At 41.9% G+C, this 21,741-nt stretch overlaps 3 protein-coding genes across 5 annotated transcripts in view; all 3 read left to right on the forward strand.

Moving 5' to 3' along the window:
- ppp1r13bb (protein phosphatase 1, regulatory subunit 13Bb) overlaps positions 1–21,741 on the forward strand; it is a 37,027-nt gene that overhangs the window by 5,271 nt on the left and 10,015 nt on the right. Inside the window, exons 4-8 of one of the 3 annotated variants that reach the window (XM_030109550.1) lie at positions 10,965–10,968; positions 12,552–12,674; positions 15,387–15,534; positions 16,981–17,100; positions 18,111–18,181. In XM_030109550.1, the coding sequence (XP_029965410.1) occupies positions 10,965–10,968; positions 12,552–12,674; positions 15,387–15,534; positions 16,981–17,100; positions 18,111–18,181 (466 nt within the window). Of the gene's footprint in view, positions 1–8,513; positions 8,874–9,089; positions 9,262–10,964; positions 10,969–12,385; positions 12,675–15,386; positions 15,535–16,980; positions 17,101–18,110; positions 18,182–21,741 lie in introns of those variants that run through there. The other 2 variants (XM_030109552.1, XM_030109551.1) reach the window with 2 other exon arrangements.
- Positions 261–3,275, forward strand: LOC115401400 (histidine triad nucleotide-binding protein 3-like). Its single transcript, XM_030109554.1, has 5 exons — positions 261–403; positions 1,669–1,786; positions 1,981–2,050; positions 2,312–2,438; positions 2,673–3,275. Exons 1-5 carry the CDS (start codon positions 302–304, stop codon positions 2,727–2,729), a joined length of 474 nt encoding a protein of 157 aa, XP_029965414.1. The 5' UTR covers positions 261–301; the 3' UTR covers positions 2,730–3,275.
- On the forward strand, positions 3,730–6,307 carry LOC115401401 (histidine triad nucleotide-binding protein 3-like). Its single transcript, XM_030109555.1, has 5 exons — positions 3,730–4,720; positions 4,902–5,019; positions 5,344–5,407; positions 5,602–5,728; positions 5,852–6,307. Exons 1-5 carry the CDS (start codon positions 4,634–4,636, stop codon positions 5,897–5,899), a joined length of 444 nt encoding a protein of 147 aa, XP_029965415.1. The 5' UTR covers positions 3,730–4,633; the 3' UTR covers positions 5,900–6,307.

Raw genomic sequence — 21,741 nt, forward strand, 5'->3', positions numbered from 1 at the left:
ATTGAACTTGCCAACAAAGATCAAAAACTACTCAAAGATGTATGAATTGATGTTAAAATGTTGATATTGAGATGAACAGAAATAATATTTACAATCAGTCATTTTTAAAGCTCCTTTTTCCTGATAATAGTGACCTCAGTTAATCGAGTTGTGCAGGGCATTGTGGTCCCTCTTCATGTGAATAGACGATCTTTAGCGCCGTTACCGACATACGGAAGCGTTTCCACCGACTTGTAACCAGCAGCAACATAACACCGAAATGAGCTCGGAGAGTGCGCAATGCCCGGACAACACTGCAGACATGGCGGAGAAAGATTCCCGTTCCAGGAAAGAAACACGGCGTTATTGTAATTTCTGTTTAATAGTGAGCGACGGAGATCCAGAAGCAGAGATTCTGAAGAAGGTGAGATGCTTTCAGACGCTGCGGACGTTAGAAAACTGAAAATGTGAAAGTAAGAGGACTTCTTTTTGGTTTCTTTTTGTTTTACAGTAAGGTCCAATTTCCCTCTTTTGATATTTCATTTTACAGCAAAGAGGAGAGAATAGAAACGACAAAATACTTTATTAATCCCAAAGGTCTTACGGTCTCCAGGAAATCAGTACTATAAACAGTTCTAAACATGAGTGCATCATTAAAAAAAGTAATAATTAAAAATAGTGTGTATAGGCACACACATGTTAAGTTGTTTTCCAACAGCCAACAACTTCTAGAGGCTTGAATAAACTTCCTAATTTTACAGTTTCCAGTTCAACAAATGTTTTTTTTTCTGTCCCATTTTGATGCCAATCATAAATTTAGTGAAACATGCATGAAAATCGTCTTATACACAAGAAACTGAACAAACAAGTGTTCTTTAAAAGGATCTGCACTTAAGGGCGAATGAGCAGTGACCGCTGGCATGTCTTCTGGTGGTCCTACACTCCTCCACATCCAGGTGGAGACACTGCTGATGCTACCTGTCCTGCTACCTGTCCTGAGTAAAGCATACTTTGTGTAACATTGTGTGTATGTATGGCTTTTTGAAATGTCCCTTCCAATTTCCGATTTAAGATATCTCAATAAGTGATCGTCAAACCGTCTGCCATATGGAAACATGACAGTTCAACTTTATTTCTAATTTTTCAAATATTTCAAATAGTTATTTCAAGGCACTTTTTTTAAATTTCCACACAAACTAGCAGAGACAGAAAGAGATGGAGGAATTATAAAACTCGGTTTCAACAGGAAGAAACCTGCAGAACCAGAATCAGGTGGAGACTTCCTGCTGTTTCAAACAATGACAATGCGAAGTAAGCATGAACAAAGACTATACTGGTACATATAACATACAACTATGCATTTCACCATCCATTAATGCAATATGAAATGGGATTCAAAAACTGTCTAAAGAAATCATATTAAACCTTTCCAGAAGATTTCACAAATGACAGATGTTAGTTAGAGAGCAGGTGATTAGGAGTTTGTTGAGGTCAACAGCGTCTGTTCTCAGTCTACTGTTTTGATCATCTATGATGTGATGGGAAATGTATCCAGCAATCACAATGGTTAAGAGGATACAGACATATTCAGAAAATCTAACTCACAAAATGTCATAAAAACAGTCGGTCAATCATCTAACAGTCAGTTGCTTCTGCTTTTTTTCCGGATATTTGATCACACATCCACAGAATGACGAGCTGGTGTGTTTCAAAGACATTTGCCCCGCTGCTCCTCACCACTACCTGGTTGTGCCCAGAGAGCACCTTGAGAGCTGTAATACACTGCACAAAGGACACATCGGACTTGGTCAGTAGAAAAAAACAAAAAAACAAAAGCAGAGGTACTGGTATATCAGCAGTAAATTGCATTTTTCTCATCTTTGTGTTGTCAAATACGAACACCTCTTCTTTCACATGGCTTCTTCAGTTTCTCTTTGCATTCAGCCTGAAAAATAAATCCTTTTTTTCATCATCTACAAATAAATGTCTCGTATCCAACAGTTAAAAGGATGGCTGAACTGGGAAGAGAGGTTCTCCGAGAACAAGGAGTCACTGATATGACGGATGTGAGGTAGGGAAAGGAATTTCAAAAGAAGTGATGAAAAATATAAAATGATTACAAGAGGGATACCACAAATTTGACAAAAAAACTTTTCTCACAGTGTTAAATAAAAGATTAAAATTGCTTAATTTTCACTTGATCATTTGAAATGATTGTCACATTTGAATGCACTGAACAACTTTAAAAAATTTGATGATAATCTAGCTTGAATGCATGACTGTATTTTTTGAGCAGGCTGTTTTTCTCTCTGCCATGTCTGTCTCTGTGCAGGCTGGGCTTTCACAAACCCCCCTACACTTCAGTGCACCACCTCCACCTCCACGTCCTCGCCCCTAGCAGCCAAATCCATAAAAGCATGTTGTATAAATTCATTCCAGGATCTGTTCGCTTTATTACTGTAAGTATGAACGGCCACTTCTCATTTCATCAATCATCATATTTTAATAAGGAACACAGAGCACTAAGGTCACTGCACATACTTTCAACATTTTTCCTTTCTTATATTGTGACATGTAGGCCTATAAACAAACTCACTACCAGACATCAGAGTGCATCTTCCTTTGAGCTTATATTTCTATGTCATATCTGTCCTAAATTAATGTTTTCTCTTCTTTTTTTTTTTTTTTTGCAGGTAAGCTACCTCATCAAGAATCTAGAAGACTACAGAAACCACACATGTACTTTATAAGCTGCTTATCAGTTCAACAACAAACCAGCAGTTCTTAACCGGACTTTAGGTCATCGCACGGCACAAGAACAGAACCTCTGACTGAACGACCGTCACTGTGAAAATGATTTTAAAGTACTGTGTGATGTTTACAGAGTTTATGATCCATTAAAGAATATGCAATGTGTACATTCTGTGTGCAGATATGTACGTATGAATGAATGTATGTGTGTAGGCAAAATATAAAGTGAAACTTATTTTATGATCATTACAAATGCAATGCATTCATATATTTACAGTGATCTGATGAATATTCTTTTTATAATAAATGGCTTTTCAGGTTCTTCAAAATCAAAACAAATGGGGAAATAGATTGACATCATGCTCTGCCAGTTTTAGCTGCTTTACATTCTGTAGCTTCAGGTAAATATTTTACAATGATGTATTTTACCAGTTTACTATTACTGATGTGTGTACATGTATTTATACTTTAAATGCATTCAGTAAAAGAGAGTGGCACTTTGTTTCCTTCCACTTTAAAGGGATACTTCAACATTTTGGCAAATTGGCCCGTTTAGCACAATTCCATTGTCATTTCGAACAGCATACTTACTTTTTTGTGAGGACGAGCTATTGTTTATCCAGAGGTGAGTCGGGGAAGGTTTTCGGGACGGACACAATGGAAGTGGATGGTATTTTTGGTTCCCCTCATCAAACTCATCAAATACAAAATCCAACAACCCTAAAACACTTTGGTGGACACGTTATAATCCGCACATTAACTACGCTGTGAAATATTAATGCAAAATTATGAGATTGAATTGTTTATGTGAAGATTGCTAAGACGGAACTACTTACTAAACATGGCGTCTGGGCGTAGTGATTTCAAAAGAAAAAGTAGTTCCCAGTATTTGCTTCAGTGTCGTAACGCAGGCAATATTATTTGTTGGTGTTCCACGGCGTAGTGAATGTGCGGATTATAACGTGTCCACCAAAGTGTTTTGGGGTTGTTGGATTTTGTATTTGATGAGTTTGACGAGGGGAAGCAAAAATACCATTCACTTCCATTGTGTCCGTCCCGAAAACCTTCCCCGACTAACCTCTGAATAAACAATAGCTCTTTAAATCTTTTATCACTGTTTTAGCCTGTTATCACTTTACACTGGGAAAACACCGTGGGAGTATCCACACACAGTGAGAACATGCAAACTCCACTCAGAGAACCCCCCAAGTTCAATCTACGGTCAAACATGGACTATCTTCCTCTCACAGTCCTCTCTATGACCTTCATTCACCTGCACCATTCTAATGTTTTATGTCGATTGTTTTATATTGTTCGTCTTTAGGTATTTTAGCACTGTTCATTTGTACCTTTGTGTTTGCTGCTACCAACAGGTCCCTCTTGAAAATGAGACCCTGGGTCTCAGTAGGGCCAACCTGTTTAAATAAAGGTTAAAAAAAAAAAAAAAAAAAACTTTTCTAAACCTACACTATTTTTCAAATGCTGTTATCTCTTAACTCAAACCAACTAAAGAAGGGAGAACAATAAAAAACAGTAAATAAAAAAAAAAAATCGGCGAAACAGATAAAACAGGAAAACGATTAAAAAAGAAAATGGCTAACACTTCATATATAGATAAAATATTGAAATATACTTTAAAAAGAAAAAAAACAAGGATAATTAGAACGGATAAAGCAGCAAAATGTTATAAAGAAACTACAAAAAAACCCTTTAAATCTAATAAAGAGCACTTTTCTAAATTGTAGTGAGAAACTTTATGACAGATTTTTTCAAAATAAGACGAGAATTTTATGAATGAGGCGTCCGCTCTTCAGACACGCCCATATGACGTCACGGTAGGAACTGACGTTGCCGCGTGATTGCTCAGTAGTTTAGTTAGATTGTAGCTCAGAACACGTACAGTATGAACACTGGGAGATCTTCTGAGGAGGAGGACTGTCCTTTCTGTCAAATAGCAAACAATCAGACCGACACGGAAATCCTCGAGAGCGTGAGTGGAAACTTTATCCCTGTTTTCATGGAATTCAGGAAGTAGAGAGGACTGATTTTTGTTGTATATATATATATATACGTGTGTGTGTGTGTGTGTGTGTGTGTGTGTGTGTGTGTGTGTGTGTGTGTGTGTGTGTGTGTGTGTGTGTGTGTGTGTGTGTGTGTGTGTGTGTGTGTAGGATGACGAGCTGCTCTGTTTCCGGGACGTGAAGCCTGGAGCCGTCCATCATTTTCTCGTCATCTCCAGGATTCATATCGACAACTGCAAATGTCTCAAACAGAACCACATAGCTCTTGGTGAGAAACATCCTGTACTCATTTGCATATCGATGACCAATTATCAGTACTCCTCACAAGACTGCCTTCTAATTGATCGGTTGCAGTGAAAATAATAAAGCAGCTAAAAGTAACAGCCATACAACCCAATTTGGAGACTGATCATGTTGCATTTATTCAATATTGGTTGATTTTCGAGACTTTTTTCAGTTCCAAAAATAAACATACTTCAAAAATATGTTTTGAATAGAAATAATGAGAGATGTATTATATACTGTCCATTTTGTCTGAAGTCACATGAGGTTGTATGACTAAAACGCCTTGATGACATGTGTTTGTTGATAGTGGAGCGGATGGAAAAAATGGGAAGGAGTGCTCTAGAGAAAGTCTGTGACCTAAAAGACATAAGGTAAAATAATTCCCCTCTGAATAATAATAGCAACTAATGGCCTTTTGAATTAATTATTTCTAGCATTATTCTTCAGCAAATATTTTGTGTCTTCTCGATCATCACTTTGCTAATGAATGTTCATTTTTATGTTCTGTCAACTGCTTTTCTGCACAAAGTATTGATTTCACACTAACACTGACGTCAATGTGTAGGCTGGGATTTCATATACCTCCGTTCTCATCGGTGCCACACCTCCACCTCCACGCTCTGGCTCCAGCCAGCCAGATGGCCTTCAAGTCACAGCTTCGCTATGGACCACAGTCTCACTGGTTCATCACGGTCAGTCCAGCCAGAATCATTCTGCTTTTTTGTGGTTTGCATGAAGAGCTCTCATGCTCTTTTTTTTCACTGAATTAATGCTTCATAAAGAGCATAAATGTTCTCTGTTTTTCTCTGTTGCAGGTAGAGGAAGTGCTCACTCAGCTGAAGAGGAATGGCAAGGTCACATGAAAAGATATAAAGTGTCATTACGGTGCAATATTATGATCAAGACGATAAGTTAAGTATTTTAAATGGATGCTTTGTGCAATTTTAAAGCAGTTCTCTGGCTGCATTGCCATTTTTCACTTTACATGTTAGAACCATATCAACTTGTAGAGAACCGTAAGAAATGAAGTGAAAACTGAGCATAGGCTGCTTTCAAAATCAATTTACTTGAGTTTCTATAAAGTAACCATTTGGTATGAAAATATATTAATATTCTGCACTTTTATGTATATAATAGGCCTTTTAAAACATCGTTTTAGATTTTATATATTCTACTTTGTCTTCCTTGAATAAAGAAACTGGAATAGTCAACGTGGCTGATCAATTTAGCACTTTGTCTTGTAACAACAACAACCTTAAAATATGCATATTTAATAAAAACACAATGGGAAAGATTTGTGTTTACATTTTCTTGGTCCTTTTTTCCACTTCACAGAAACAGTGCAATTCATTTGTATGGAAGTTTGATAAGGTCAGGAGACAGTGGGTCCAAAGTGTGTTATGTGGAGGTGTTTACCATGTTTTAAAAGCAGCAGACAATATGTAAACATAAAATCGCAAGATGAACAAGACTTTAGAGTATCTGCATACGTAAACGGGGACATCTCAGTGACTCATTGGTGGGATTGAGGGATGTGATTAACTGGGATTAATCCCAATCCCAAATATCAGCATTTTCCTCTTCTCCTTTCTTCCTGCTTCCTTCTTCTCTCCACTAGCATTTACTACTTTTCTCTCCAATGCAGACCTCCAGCTCTTTGGGTTCTTTCCCATTTGGTCCCCACTCTTTCAGATGATCTCAATTAGCAATCATTTTAACTCTTCAAGAATAGATTATGAGTTCTTTTTTGTTCTGTCTGAAAAGTGTTTGACGTATAAGGTAAGACCTTATCAGATGAAAATGATTTTTCATATTTTGTGTACAGTGAAACATTTACTTCACAGTATTTTAAGCACAATGTGTTTCCTTGTGCTTTTTATTGACACAGGAGAAAAACATGAAATATCTGTCTCCTGTATGAACTGACGATCTGACTGTCACTGGCGAATTAAAAATAATTTTATTCCTCATTTCAGCGTTCACTTCTTGCCTCAAGCCACTTGATGTCAGTAGAGCGTAACTTCAGCTCTGAAGACTGGGGTGAATGGAGGATCCTGAGCAACAGCATTCCTCAAACAGTCAAACAGGAAACATCAGTACCGCAATCATGATGTTAATTGTCTTATTTCTTTTTTTTTCTCCTCTACCTACTTTGTCACTACAATTCAGCAATGTGATTGTAGCTTTCACATGTTTGGTATTAGTGACAGTGCTGTCTGCCTGCTGGATCACGTGGATCAATTTAAACAATTCCAGATATATCTTTGCAACATAATTCATGGTTTCTCAATTGTAAAAATTAGTGAAACTTGTAGTATGAATTTCATTGGCTCATGTAAAGATCCAGTAAGAAGCGAATCACTGATGATCGTAATGAAAAAAAGGAATAAAAAGCAATACAGATGGGTGGTTGTTAGCAGAAAATAAACCTGACAGCAGCTGCAGTGACCTTTCAAAATGAGCATTGTAATATGAGTAAAGGAGTATAAAGAGAGCAGTATATTTACAGCCATTTATTCAAACCAGGACACTGTACATCTATACATCACAATCCATAATTCAATATCAAAAATGCAAACCACATTTCATGCAAAATGTTGGAATCGTGTGACAGAATGTGCAAAATATACGATGAATGCACGGTCAACAGAGACAGTCCCTCCAGAGCTAAATCCACTCCATCATGATCCAAACTCTATCAATGTGAAGCGGTGAGAGAACATATCCACCCACTGCCACTTCATAAACCTGCAGAGCCTCTGGAAAACAGCATGTATGCTGTAGAGAAATCACTGAATATTCTGACTCCAGCATGAGAAGTAAGATACACAACACACATCATGTCCCGTTTACCAGTACTGTATCTTACCAAATACATTTTGCTGCATTGCAACACTCAAAACGTACTATTACATGCAAACACTCTGAGGGGACTTCCCAGTGTTGTTTAGGCCAAGCAGAAATGCTGTAGAATATAGACTATGGACTAAAACATAATGGTCTGTAGCCCCTCATCCAAAAAAGTATGCATAGGCCTATACCTTCTTAGATTGAACTGTGAGGAATGCATGTGACTAATGTATGTCAGGGTGTTCAACATGCTGTCAGCCATCAATCATAGTGGTTTACATTTTTATCTGTAAAATAAATATCCAATTCATTGCATTACCGGTGAAACGAAGCTTTTGCTGTTTTGGCCAGTGTGTGTGTGTGTGTGTGTGTGTGTGTGTGTGTGTGTGTGTTACACATCTGGAATGCAGTGTTCTCAGACACAGTAAACGTCTGTGTTTATTAATCTTGTGTCACTGTGCTGTTCTGGTCTCTAGAAAGTCCATTTTTGATCCAGATGAAGTATCCTCCCAGCAGCGGGCGCTGGAGCACGCGGACATGGCCGAGACTGACGTTACATTCCTGACATTCCACGTCGACGTGCTCCTGCGCCGCTGTAGCCCCGCCCCCTCCCCTCCATCTAGCCCCGCCCCTACGCTCGTCAACAACTGGAATCCAGCTATCTGTATTTTCGTCCACTAGCACTAGCTAGCCCGCTAACGATGATTCATTGCGCTCGTAAAAACAAGAGTTAGCCGAATTGGATTAACATGCATCCGCCGTCGTCCGTGTGAAATACGCTTGGCGTCGACAAGCTTGTGCCGATGTGCAGCCAATGCAAGCTGAAGGACCGACGAGAGCGGAGAGACCGAGCAGCAAACCGTCCTTTAGCCGTGTGTGAAAGCAGCTAGCGGCTTCGGGAGATAACGACAGCAGCCTGACAGCTGCCTTCAACAGGGACGTGGCTGAGGTTTTACTCGCTGACACAATGAATCGTCTCTGACATTGGTGAGTGTTATTTGTTAGCCTCACGCTGGGTTGTGAAATGCTAAGAGCGACTGGCTAACTGTGGGCTTGTTTGTAGCAGCAGCTGCCCAGAGCCACGCCTGGGCCATTTAAACTGATGTTAGCTGCCCCCGAGACCACCAGACCATATTTAAATCGTGTGTCTAAATAACTGCATTCTGTAGCATTTTAAATGTTTCCCTGTCCGCTCCTCCTCAGAGAGGAAAGAGGCCCAGTCGGTTGTCACATTGGAGTAATCGGAGCCCATATCTACTGAGGTGGGTCTTCTCGGTTGACTCTACGGTGGTGCCGCTGAAGATCTGTGGCTGAGCAGAAAGTCAAGAGCTTGCCGATGTTGTTTTGATCACCCGGAGCTGCCAACATGATGCCGGTAAGTGTACACAACTTTCACTCTGCTATGGTAGAGTAAGTACTAATCCCTCCATTCCTCCCTGCTCTCACTTCCATTGATTTGAACGGTCCCTTTTTCTTCAAAATCGAGCCTGAGTGCACTGCGGGATGTGTTCTGTGACGTGCTGTTTTCTTAAGACCTTTCAGGACAATCATTGAAATGCAGTGTTATTTAAATCAAATATAATACCTTAGATTTAGTGCAGAATACATTGATGAATACATTGATAAGCATTGTATTATTTCTCTCCTAAAATTAGACATTTTTAGCTGGATTTCTCTGCATGCTGGGGAGTAACAATGTCCTACTTATTAATTGAAAATATGGGCATATGTTACATAAAAGCATATTCAATCATGTCTATGCCACATAACAATTTCATGATATTTTATGTGACTACTAATATAATTTTTACTTGGAAAGAAATGCCGATGTGAACACTACAAAAGGCCGAAACGCTGATTTGTAGGGTCTGAAGCAGGAGATGATAACACAATCAGATATATGTGGCTGTGCACAGATTGATTTTCCCGAATATACTTAAAGTTCAAGCTAGATCTCTACATTTTTCTTTGCTACTGACGCTTAGCTTATCTGGAAGTGTGATCAGTTCCTGGAGAAAAAGTGCTCACCTGTAACTGCTGTTACTGCCGTCACCCTTATCTGGTGTACTTTACACTATCTTTGCGCCTGCAGAGTTTGTACCTGCAGGACGTGCATTTTTTCTGAGAGATAGAATGACTTAAAACATTCGAAACACGTAAACTGTATACTCTCGCTGTATTTGAGGGTTGCTCTATTTATAGTGTATTTCTGCTTCTACCGTAGGAACAAGGAGATTTGCAACTATTGGGTTCAGGCCTTGTAATTTTTCTATAGTTGGTTGAATTTGTGTTGAAGACTGCTGGAATAAATATTTGTTATTCTATTAGCAGTGAGTATTAAAGGGATTGGTCTATGTTGAATCAAGAACTATTTTTATTCTTTGGTTTCCCGTGCTGTTATTGTTTAAGACAGTCTGTGTTCCAAAGAATAGAATACCTGAATGGCAACGCCATTGCAGTCAGGCTTTGTTGGTACTTCTTTTGTTATCTTTAGTGCTGAGAATGCAGAGCTGAATTGTGGGAAAAGTGATTACGGGACTTTGGGCCTTCGGGGAGGGGAACATGAACTGCGACGCAGGATAAGTTTACAGAAGCTTCAGCAAGGTGTCATCACGAGTGGAGGTAATTCACTCCCGACCCGCTCTCGCTCCAAATTGCTGCGTATCGGTTGGAAACGCGGCGTCTGAGCAAACGTCTTTCCCCACTGTTATTAAAATAATGTGGGAATGCGAAACGAGAGCTTCAGAAGTAGACAGGAGTGCAAAGTAACAGAGGCTCTGTATTTGCTGCGGTTGCTGAGGATTGACTGCTACTGGAGCGTCCGTGGACAGTCGTACCCTGTGGCACCAACGGGCGATCACAGTCAGAGAGCCAGTGGAGCAGAGAAGCAGCCACACACTCGGTTCTCGCGTGACTCTGGCAGCCAATGAGACCTTGGCAGATCTGGGTCTGCGAGGCTGCGTCGACTAATGCTCTGTTGTTAAGGGGAACTTTTGAGCTGAGTAGATTGTCAAGTGGCATTAAGCTCACACAGTAGAACTGGGCAGAGCGTGACTTACAGGAAAAGTGAACGTTACTCTTACTGGCGCGTCGCTGTTTCCTATAGACTCACTGGTTTTAAACATCTTCACTCGGACCATTTTAGTTGGATCACCAAGCACTTATTAATTTTATTTTTATTTTTTTTTTAAATTCAGGTTTGAATATGAACAGACGAAAAGAACCAGTTATTGATTTATTTAACAACTCTCACCTGTTAAAGTGTCTCCATCTATTTTTTATAATGGTTGAAGTTATATACATTGAGGGCAGCAGTCAGAGAGAGTAGTTAATCATGTTCATCAGTCTGATTTTAATAAAAAGAACATGTCTTTTGTTAAATGACACAACAAATCTTGGAATATCACCTATATTATATTTCCTACCTCGTTTACAGCACTACTTTTCAGTAGTAATACCTTTTCAAGTGAAAACAGAAGATTTACAAAATCTATTTATGCTTGAATGAACATGCAGTGTCTGCTTTACCACTTTGCAACGGCAGAGCCACAGGAGCTGTTGTGTGGGTTATTCAGGGTAAAACATCTTGTGTGCCGCAAAAAATAAAGCCCAGCTAATGAAAGGGCTTTTTCCCTTGCTAATTTTATGCATGAGTACTTCACAAGCTGAGGTTGATTAGATGTTTTGGTTTATTTCACATCAATTGTCACATCATTATCTTATCTTTCCGCCATACGGTTCAGCGGGATTTCAGCCGGATGCACAATGTTTGGCAGAATTGGGTTGCGTGAAATGGGTAGATTACATCACATTCGATGTTCGTTAGACATGTCAACACCTTGTGTATGACTGGCAGTCTTTGATTTAGCTGTGTGTGTTAACTCCCATCATATTTACTCATACTGATCAAAGCCTGTTTGTTTTTTTTATTTGTACATGTTCAGAATTTTGTTGAGTCACTGCCATAGTCTGAGTGTTGAAGTTACGGACTCTCCTTTGCTTTTATTGTGTTTAAGTGGTGTAAATATATGGGCTTTGTGAGAGGTTCTTTCACGGGCAAACATGAATGTTTGTACATTTGAAGCAGTATTTCTTCTGTTTCTCAAGCACCTTTCTGTGCTCACGTCTTTGCGTGCAACAGACTGACCGGTTCCTTTAGATCCTCGGCTGATGCCTGCTTTGGATGAAGCGTGAGAAACTGCATTTTTTATTGATTTATTTTAGCAGCCATGCAGAGTGAGGAGGATCCCTGTCTTTCCTGTGACAGTGCCCCCACCTGTCCACCATCACCGTTACCGTTTTCATAAAAGAGTCGAGGAAAGGCCCGTCCAAGGGACACCAATAGACGGACTTGTCGTCACCCTCCTCCACCCACGTCCACCACCTCGTGACTCCCTCGCTCATTTTCTTTCTTGCTGTTTATTTTGCACTAGCTCTGTCTCTCCCCTCCCTCGCCGAACAGCACATGCAGTCAGTGATTTCTTTTTTTTTTTTTTTTTTTCCCTCCCTCCCAAGTCTCCTCTGCAGCACTTTTCCTAATGCACGCGCCGCTGTCGGGTGTAGAGGTCTGCTCGGGATGGCATAACAATTAAGTCTCATGCCTGCAAAAGCGGCAGAGCTATGATGAAGAGGTTCGTGACTATAGTGCTACGCAGCCTTGTTAACCTCTCCAAGGAGAGCCCCATCTGGGCAAAGGAGCATCACCCGCCGCCAAAGAAGGAGAGGAGGAGGAAACGGAGGGCGAGCAGGAGATCCAAGAGTATGGGCAGACGCAACTTAGTGAGGGCGGTTCGTATTCCACCGGTGGTCACACAGCTGGATCAGCGGACCTTCTTATTTCTCTGCATGTTTATTGAGCTTCTTTACCTGAGAGCGCAGTTTAAAAAGTGTAATTAGTTTGATTGAAAACTAAGATATTTGATCGCGCATCCTGAAGACTTGTTTTTATATCCCGGTCCAAGCTTTTTTTTAATGGTTTAATTGTTGTTATGCTCTACTTGTCATTTGTTTCCATCATTCAGATGTGCAGCTTTTTGATCACATATGGATCAGAAATGCATGGTTTTCCATCAGAAGAAGAAAAGACTTTCCATTTTATCTGTATTCAAAGTGGTGCTGTTGCTGTCCCCACTGAGCTGTTTGGTGTGTGTTGTAGTGTGTTATGCAGCTGGTATAGAACTCCTGCATCCCCTGGGAATCGGCAAAGTAATTATCCATCAGTAAAAACACAGCTAATCTCCAGTGTGCTCACAGCTTCTTCTTTCAGATTTTCCCTTCATTTACATTTATTCATAATAGAATCAGGAACTAACCTGAACCCATCTGTTGGTTCTGTGAAGGAATGGCAGGAAGAAAAAAGATCCTTTCATGTCCATCAGCTTCAGCACCATTTTCTTTTCTTCAGATTATTTTGTTTCTGAGTCGGTTGAGTAAAGCCACACAGCGAAAGTGATCATATGCTTTCATTCCGGCTGCTGCAGACAGGATGAGTCACTTTTGTCTAGAAGAAGCTAAAGGGGTTACACTCCATCAGTGACAGTGAGTGAAGCTGGGTAATGTGACAGAATCATGTCCCGGTAATTCCGGGAGCAGGGCTCTTCCTTGCTTCGCATGTCCTAAATCGCCACAAGAAAAACGTTTTCCGTGAAGCAGTCGAATCGAGTTCAGCCTGCTAGAAAAATGACCTCCTCATCTGGAAACTGTATTTAACTGGTCTGATTTGGTCAGTGGAGGCTCAGTGAAGCAGGCGTTGGAAAAGTAATGTGGCTGAATTAGAAGGTTTAGGTGGGATAAAAATAGCTTCAGGGTTCCCCCCCCCCCACAGAAAATCATGTCTTTTCAAACACGTCTTGTGTTTCTATGCTTTATTTCGAACTTGCGTTCCATACTTGCTTTGTTGTAGACACTTTGGATCTGTGCACTTTATTCCACGAACTCCCCGCCATCCCCTTTCTCTGTTCTGCTGAGGTGAGCGAGGACTGTCACATTAAACAGGAAGGCACTCCTCAGAGCTTTTTTTTTTTTTTTTTTTTGTGCCACAGGAAACAATGAAAGTCTGCCTGCCAGTGCAGCAGGAAAGAAAACACTTTGAGGAGATGAGCTGTAACGGTGGATGTCGAGGAGTTTTCTTGTATTAATCAGATTTACAAGATAAGTTTAACAAGATGAATGAACCATACCAAAGCTTTTTTTTTTTTTTTAGACAGTCATATCACTTGTACCTCTTTTCCTACTTGTCATTTTTCTCTATGAAGTTGCTGAGTATTGTACAATCCAAAGCTGTTTACCTCAGAACATTTTGTCAAATTGAATGAATGTACTTTTTTTTCTCCCCTCTCCAACCTAAATCAAAATTGGAACGGCTATTTTTTTTTTTAATGCCCTACAGAAAGCATTCAACCCAGTGAGTCAGTGCTTTTCAGTGGCTGAATCTCTTCAGATAGGATGTATCTGCTTCAACCATCTGGATTTGGGTTTTTTTTTTTTAACTGGCCTTCTTCCAGCATTGCTCCTTCAGGGGCAACGATGGACGGTGGGGGTGTGTGTGTGTGTGTGTGTGTGTGTGTTCGTGTGCATACAGGGCTATTTATTGACACAGCGGTTTCATTTTGGGGAAAAAAAATTTCTGAACAGACCATAAAAAGATTGAGATTCAAGGTATACGTGCCATATTCAAAGAAATATGACAGAACTGCGTCACCAAAAAAGTCTGGATTAACTCTGTGTGTAGCTCGACTGTGTAGGAAGCAGAGGGATGTTTTTAACTCCAGACACACATGTAAAGTGTTTACTTACGTTGGTCTCACTGACAGATAAACTGATGCTGTGGCAGCCGATCTGAAAGCCCCATCATGTAATCTCTTTGCTTCAGTCGTCACACCGAAGCGGCTAGCTGGATGTCACCAATACGAATTGCTGATTTCCTGTCGGTCGCCGCATTGATCGCCCTCACAGTGTCGGGCAGCGACTCTCTGGTTTGATCAGTCAATGATCACATGTGTACCGCAGACATTTTAAAGTTGCTGCATCTCAGCTTTCTTCAGTCTTCTACTCTCGGCTTTCATTTGAAGGTGTACACCTTTGGGGAAGCCGCTAGATTGGATCTGGACCCACCTGAGTCCACCAGAGGTTATTTTGAATGTATTTTATGGAAAAGAGAGGAAACTGTTTCTGTGTTTATGATTTTTGCTGATATATAAGTATTGTCGGAAGCATGTAAAGGCACGCATTGCTATGTTGAACCTTTCAGTCTGAACTGAGCGTGAGTGTGTGTGTGTGTGTGTGTGTGTTCCTCGCCATATAAGGCTTTGATCATCATAAACAGGAGTGTTGCAGGCACAGGCATGCGTCCACTGGCAGCTCAAACATACAGTGTGACAGGAAAATGTTTTATCTGCATAGCAGGCTTCACACACCTTCAGCTAGATTGTTGCCTGTTTTCCATCCTTTCATCTTGCCGCGTCACTCATTCCTTGCCTGATCTTTTTGCCCCTCTTACAGATGATATTGACGGTGTACCTCAGCGATGGGGAGCAGGCCGTGTCTGAGGTGCCCATCACTCCCGAGACCACGTGCCGCGACGTGGTCGAGTTCTGCAAAGAGCCCGGCGAGAGCGGCTGTCACCTGGCCGAGGTCTGGAGAGGCAACGGTAAGACCAGGCTGCAGCTGTGCCTAAATAAAACCTCCAGCGACACAAAATTAACTAAAATTCAGGACGAGTCCCTCTCGTCTCCCCGTGTGGGCTCAAGAAGTGAGTTGTGAAAAAGTAGGCGTCTCTGGCGCCGCATGAAGGTGAAGTAATCTGAAACCTCATTATCACCGAACCTGACAGGTCATTTGCATGCTTGAGAATTTCATTTTGTGAAGCGTTTAGCCTTTAGCTTTCCTTATTAATGGTAAGCAGCTCTGTATTAATGAAGGTTGAGGTGCTGATCGTTGCCCTGTCTGACTCCGAGTGGAAGGAAATTGGTCCTGGACGAAGCACAAGGACAATGAAACAGACATGATCGACTAAATCCACTACTGAATTTCCACTTAACCTTATTACCCTGGAATTATCCACTTGAAGAACAAACGCGTAGGTCAGAAAAGGGTTACGTTCCACGCAGTCTACCTCACTGTCACAACAGATTCCGCTCCGTCCGAGCGATTCACTGTGATCGCTGCGCCGCGCTGACACACCCCGTGCTATCAGCATTTTTTCAGGAAGGGTCCACTCCCCTGCTGAAAACAACCTCCCAGCTCAGGGCTTTATTAACCCACGTTATGCAATCGTGTTAGAGCGAGCCTTACAATGCAGCTGTCTGCCCTTCAAAGAAAACCTCCCTGCCTTTGTCAGAATTCCTCTTTTTCCTCGTTGAGGATCATTTGGACACGTAGTTACAGACGCCAGTCTCTGTAGACTCGTCCTATGGGCGTCTCTACTTGATAATTCTGCTGAAATTTTCAGTTCTGCCAGCACAGAAACAGAATCAGCATAATGTTCATTATTTGTGCAAATAGCTGTCAGTCTGGATGCTCGTTCGTTTAATGGTAGCTTGAAATTCTAACAATCAAGTAAACGTGAAGAAAGACTGATTCAAGTTTGAAACTCGAGGAGGGGCGCTGGTCATCTTTGCACCATCCATATTTTAATGCTGCTTTATTCAGTTCAGTGCTGCCAGCGCTGGGGAGCGATGTGCCAAAAGACAAAAAAAAAAAAAAAAAAGGCAATAAATGTAAAGTCAAGCAGTTTCTGGAGTGAACAGAACACAAATTTCATTAAAATGAAAAGAAAGCCCTACAGACGGCTAACGCTACGACTGTAAATGTCTGTTTTCATCAAGCCGGGGCCCGATGCTTTGAAAATCAGGTTTTAAATTTCACATCAGTGCATCGATACAGACTGAAATATGTAAACTAGAGTAATTTCATGTCAGATCAGATTATCGCAGTTATGTGACTGCTCTCCAGTTATCAAGATAAAACCTTTGACATGATGACTCGCCTTCTTCTGCTTCCAACAACAGTTCACACACTTTGTTTCTCTGGTTTGGCACACGCCGGAGAGCAGTCACTTATTCACCCATACGTTCTTCTCTTCCCTGCTCTCCAGAGCGAGCGATCCCCTTTGAGCACATGATGTATGAACACCTGCAGAAGTGGGGACCTCGGAAGCAAGAGGTCAAGTTCTTTCTGCGGCACGAGGATTCACCCACGGAGAGCAGCGATCAAGGTGCGGCTCCGTCTCTGGCTCGCCACAGTCGTGGGCGGGGTCGGAAATTCCTCACACCTGCCGTGGCTGGTTTTGCGCTGCTGGCCACCGGTTATCCTTCATTGTTTCTCCGGTCCTCCCGTGGCCCGTCGTTTTCTCGTTGCGTGCGTGCCTGCTGACTTTTGATTGTACCTCCCTGCTGATGTGCAGTGCTTTTCTCCCACACTCATGGCTCTTCTCTTAAAAGCTCTGTAAACTTTAGATTAACCTTTCTGAAACTGACTAAGACTTAGCATGAAACAGCAGATTACGCGTCGTCTTTTTCTTTGTGGCTCTCGGTAATCCTCAGGCATTTAGAACTGGAAAGACTTTGTAGAACTGAAGGGGGGAATAAAAAGCTCATTTGCTGCTTGATGGCACATGTCAAAGGAATAAATCATTTGGCAGCTTTCACACGCTCGGTATTAACATGAGTCTTTAGTCATTATAGCTGGATTCAGCAGAGCAGCATTAGAGAGGCAGGTGTGAAATGCTTCTGATTGTAAGAGTCTGTACTGAGACGATCCCACTGTAAGCTCAAACACTGAGCATCACGTTTTTTTAATATACCCATTCATTTGACGTAGATACATGTATAAATAATTCTCAGTTTTTAAAACTGGTTGCTAATTCTGATCCTGATGAGATCCTCATTTGACTGATATTGAAGATTTAGGTGGAATTCCACTTTGAAACTTCTTTTGTCATGACTTCCAGTGATTCTCTTTCTAAGACTTAAATTCCTTTTGACAATTTAGATATTAATTCTCATAATTCCACAAAGCCTTTCTTATTAAAGACTACGAGGTTTGTGGCGTTTGTCAGGATTGCTCTGTCCCAGTTGTCAAATCCGTGTCGAGTGCAATCACGCCAATGAATATTCAAACTTTTGTAGACAGTCGCTGTTATCTCTGAATCTGCACTGGGCTAAACTTACGTGCACTTGATGTTTCTGGCCCGTATTTTTTGAGAGTGGCTGTTTGTTTTCGCAGGGAGTCAGCAATCTCAGGACCAGACGAGTCGGAGGAGTGGAAACACAGGAGAGAAGCACAATGAGAACGGGGTGAGTAATCAGCAGTTTTTCGAATTGTTGATAGGCATCAGATTCAACCTGACCAGCAGCTCCACACAGAAAGACCTGGACCAGACTTGTGAGTTATCGTTGTGGAGCGAGAGCGTCAACCACTACACCGCTGTGTTTAAAAGACATGAATTAATCGGAGTGAGCATGACATGACGGTTGAATTAAGCATCATGCATGTTCGCCAGTGAGTTACAGCGAGTCCCTATGTGATCGTGTAGGAGCCCGTTTTTACCTGCAGAGGCATTTTCCTTCAAAGATTTGGAGCTGAGACAGCAGAAGCCTGATCATATCAGTGTTTAAGACTAGATTTTGGAGCGACTGAAAGGCAGATTTAAGTGACACTGTTGCAATGCAAGCTTTCCAGTGAAAACATTTAGAATTTTTTAAATCTACAGATAGAAGATAAAGAGAGGCCAAGACTGCAGTGATGTGTTCCTACTTGTACCAGTCAGTTTGCTGTCAGTAAAGAGTAAGAGTGTAACGATTCTGGTCTTCCCCTAGTGTTTCACAGACGTGGTTTCACAGGGCCGCTCTGTGTCCCGATGCCTTCGGCGTTTCCCCATCAGGTGTACCCGTTGTTGTGCACGCTCAGCCTTTCAGCTCCAAGACGGGCGTACGAGGAGATGTAAATGTCGCTGATAAGAGCTGCCTCTGGCGGCATCGCATCCTTTTTTCTTCGTCTGCCCATCTGTCCTAGATTTCACAATGGTGAAGTATCGCGGTCAAGGAATTGTAACTAATTCCACCTCAAGGGTTGAGGGGAAAAATCCAGCACAGCCTGAGATGGAGGGAGCGTGGTTTTTGTTTTCAAAAAAAAGAAGATAGCAGCATAGCACAAGATCACCCAGAAGCGATTCTTGTCTCATTATCCACAGCTTTTGACTTTGTGTTCAGGAACTGTCTTGAGGGTGTTCATCGTTTGTTGACAGTGTAAATCAAGTATTATGAGAGTTTCATGTTGTTGTTTTTCTTGCTCCGTGCTTCAATCCAGTCCAGGAGAAATAGAGTTGTGGATACACCACGAACAAGAGCTTTAAGAAGTTACCTCCAGTCTGCTTTCCACAGAAACAAGAGTGGAGCGATTCAAATTCAAAGATGTTGGGGATGAAAGGGAACAGCTCAGAGCCCCTTTTTTTTTTATTTTTAGACTGATTGTAGATCTGTAAATTGGACATTGATTAGCTCTTCAAATATAAAGGCACAGCATCTATTTATCAACAACCATCCATCCAATCAAATATCATCCGTTTTTGCTACGTTCCCCCCTAATATCCATATTAGTCGGACTGTTGGTCTGGATGATACAGCAAATGCAGAGAGACGGATCATCACACATATAGATCCTAGAGTCACCAACAAGCACGAAGTGCATCTGTTTGAATTGTGGGAGGAAACCAGAGTATCAGAAAAAAGCCTCAAGGGGAATTCACGCTGGACACAGAAAACCAAACCTGGACTTGAACCAGGGACATTGTGGCTGTCAGGCCAGGGTGTCGACCTCTTCACCACTGTGCAGCATCAGACAACAGGAAGTGCATCTTTCAATGGACTGAAAAACAGCCCTGAACTAAAATACTGTTGAACCGTCAAGCCAGTGAAGGATCAATGAACTGTTATTGATTGATCTTAGTTGCACTGGATTCTAGTTTTATCCAACCAAATCCTCAGCTTGGTATTTCTGTCATCTACTAGTCTAAGTTAAAGCTTAAATGGTCTTTGGATCAAATAACCTCATTTCAGGTGCTGCACCGAGCTGAACTCCAGAAAGTAATCGAAATAGTTTAGTTGAGTTTTTCTGAATTGTGATCCTGATGGCTTTGAGTCAATAGATTAGATATGAACTGATCTGTTGGTGTGTTTAGGAGCTTCAGCAGGCCGGTGTCCCTCATCAGAGCGCCATGGCGCATGGCGAGCACATGGTCTTCCCCTAATGTGCTGAGTTGGGTGTTCCTCAAGCCCCCCTCTCCTCGCCATCCGAGGGTGGGGTGGGGTGGGGGCGCTACTGTGACTGTGTCTCCCTCGGGTGAATTGTCACTGATGCAGTGTTGCCCGAGTGCATTTGAGCGTGGCTGCGTGCGTGTGCGCCAGTGGCTTTCCCCGCTCTCCTCATCTCCACATCGGTTGAGTCACCACGTCCCCCGCCCCACCCCACCCCACCCAACCACCACTGCCGCCTCCTGATTCTTTCTAGACATGGCTCTATCAAAATGCCAGGTAGGAGAACACAGCCTGAGTCATGTGAGTGATGAACGGCAGCGTCCTTCCCTCACATGTTTCATTCAGACAAGATGATTCACAAACATGTGGGCCTCCAGTAATTAAGCCGCAGCACCGCATATCATGTTGTCCTTCCCGGTTCATCGACATTTGACTTTGTCTGCAACCTTTTACGTATGTGTAAGATTATCTGGACTGACTGTAAAGCATACATTAAGCATGCAGTATGTCCATGACTAATCTCCTCATCAGTACAGAAGGTTTTATCTCAGCCAGTATTCCAGCCCTGTCAGGCTGCTGTTCGGGGAGGAAAGGAAATCATGACATTTCCCGCATCGTCTCCTCGCTCTGAACGCTCAACCCCGAAGCCGAAGCCTGGGAGCGCTTCAGCATTTCGGCATCGCCCGTCGTTTGGAAGAGCGCGTCCACTCGGCATGCCATTTCATTGAAAGAGAAGTCTGCCAGCGTGGAGACCGCTTTTAGGAAACTCAGAAAGTGGTAGAAAAACAGAAACGGACGTGTTGAACTGGCCTTCCTTGATGCTGCGAGCTCGAATTCAAGCTGAAAGAGAAAACGTCATGAGGACTGTGGAGGTGAAGCCTGTTTTCATTCATATTGCAGCAGGTTTGTGCTCTGGAAGCAGATTGTATTTCACAGCATGAGTCAGCTTTTCCCTCTGTACCCTCAGTTGTAGAGACTTTTAATGCTCACATGATGAACAAATACCCTCATCTCTAGGAAACTCCTAGTTTTTCTTTAACAATCCGTTTCATTCTGCTTCTGAGTGTCGGTGATGTTTGTTTTTGTTTGCGATTAGCAGACTTGGATGGACTAATGTTAAGTCTTTGGTTTTAACCTGTCATAACCTTTGAACGGAGAAGTGTCGGTGCGTTCTGTATCCCGGTTTTAAGTCTTATCCAGATTATGATCATATTCAGATTGAGGGGTTTGCGTGCCATCTGCTTACTTGGGTCTTTGTTAACAGTGGTATCAGTTTCTGCTTCACTTTTTTGTGCAGTGACGGCAATTAAGAAAATATTTTTCAAATTTCACCTCTGAAAATAAAAGCTTGGCTGTCTAGAATTACTGGTGACACATATCCGCATTCTCAGCTGCTAAACTGTGTTGTTCAGTCCACATTTCTAAGAGCAAACACAGAGTCAGACGGTCTGACACACCCACATGCACAATTTAGAGTCACCAGATAAACAGAGATGTATGTTTCTGGACTTTGGGAACGACTCGACGACCCACAGGGAGAACATGCAAACCGTACACGGATTGGCCTGGAGCATCTTTACACCGCTGTGTGGCTCTAAATG

Source organism: Salarias fasciatus, chromosome 15 (assembly GCF_902148845.1).
Source record: "Salarias fasciatus chromosome 15, fSalaFa1.1, whole genome shotgun sequence".
Lineage (NCBI taxonomy): Eukaryota > Metazoa > Chordata > Actinopteri > Blenniiformes > Blenniidae > Salarias > Salarias fasciatus.

What these genes read in the sequence shown, in the direction of transcription:
- LOC115401400 (XM_030109554.1), top strand. Translation starts at nt 302, where the DNA reads ATGGCGGAGAAAGATTCCCGTTCCAGGAAAGAAACACGGCGTTATTGT. An exon ending in AAGCAGAGATTCTGAAGAAG is followed by an intron (nt 404 to 1,668) that starts GTGAGATGCTTT and finishes ACACATCCACAG; the next exon opens with AATGACGAGCTGGTGTGTTT. An exon ending in ACTGATATGACGGATGTGAG is followed by an intron (nt 2,051 to 2,311) that starts GTAGGGAAAGGA and finishes GTCTCTGTGCAG; the next exon opens with GCTGGGCTTTCACAAACCCC.
- LOC115401401 (XM_030109555.1), top strand. Translation starts at nt 4,634, where the DNA reads ATGAACACTGGGAGATCTTCTGAGGAGGAGGACTGTCCTTTCTGTCAA. An exon ending in ACACGGAAATCCTCGAGAGC is followed by an intron (nt 4,721 to 4,901) that starts GTGAGTGGAAAC and finishes GTGTGTGTGTAG; the next exon opens with GATGACGAGCTGCTCTGTTT. An exon ending in ACAGAACCACATAGCTCTTG is followed by an intron (nt 5,020 to 5,343) that starts GTGAGAAACATC and finishes GTTTGTTGATAG; the next exon opens with TGGAGCGGATGGAAAAAATG.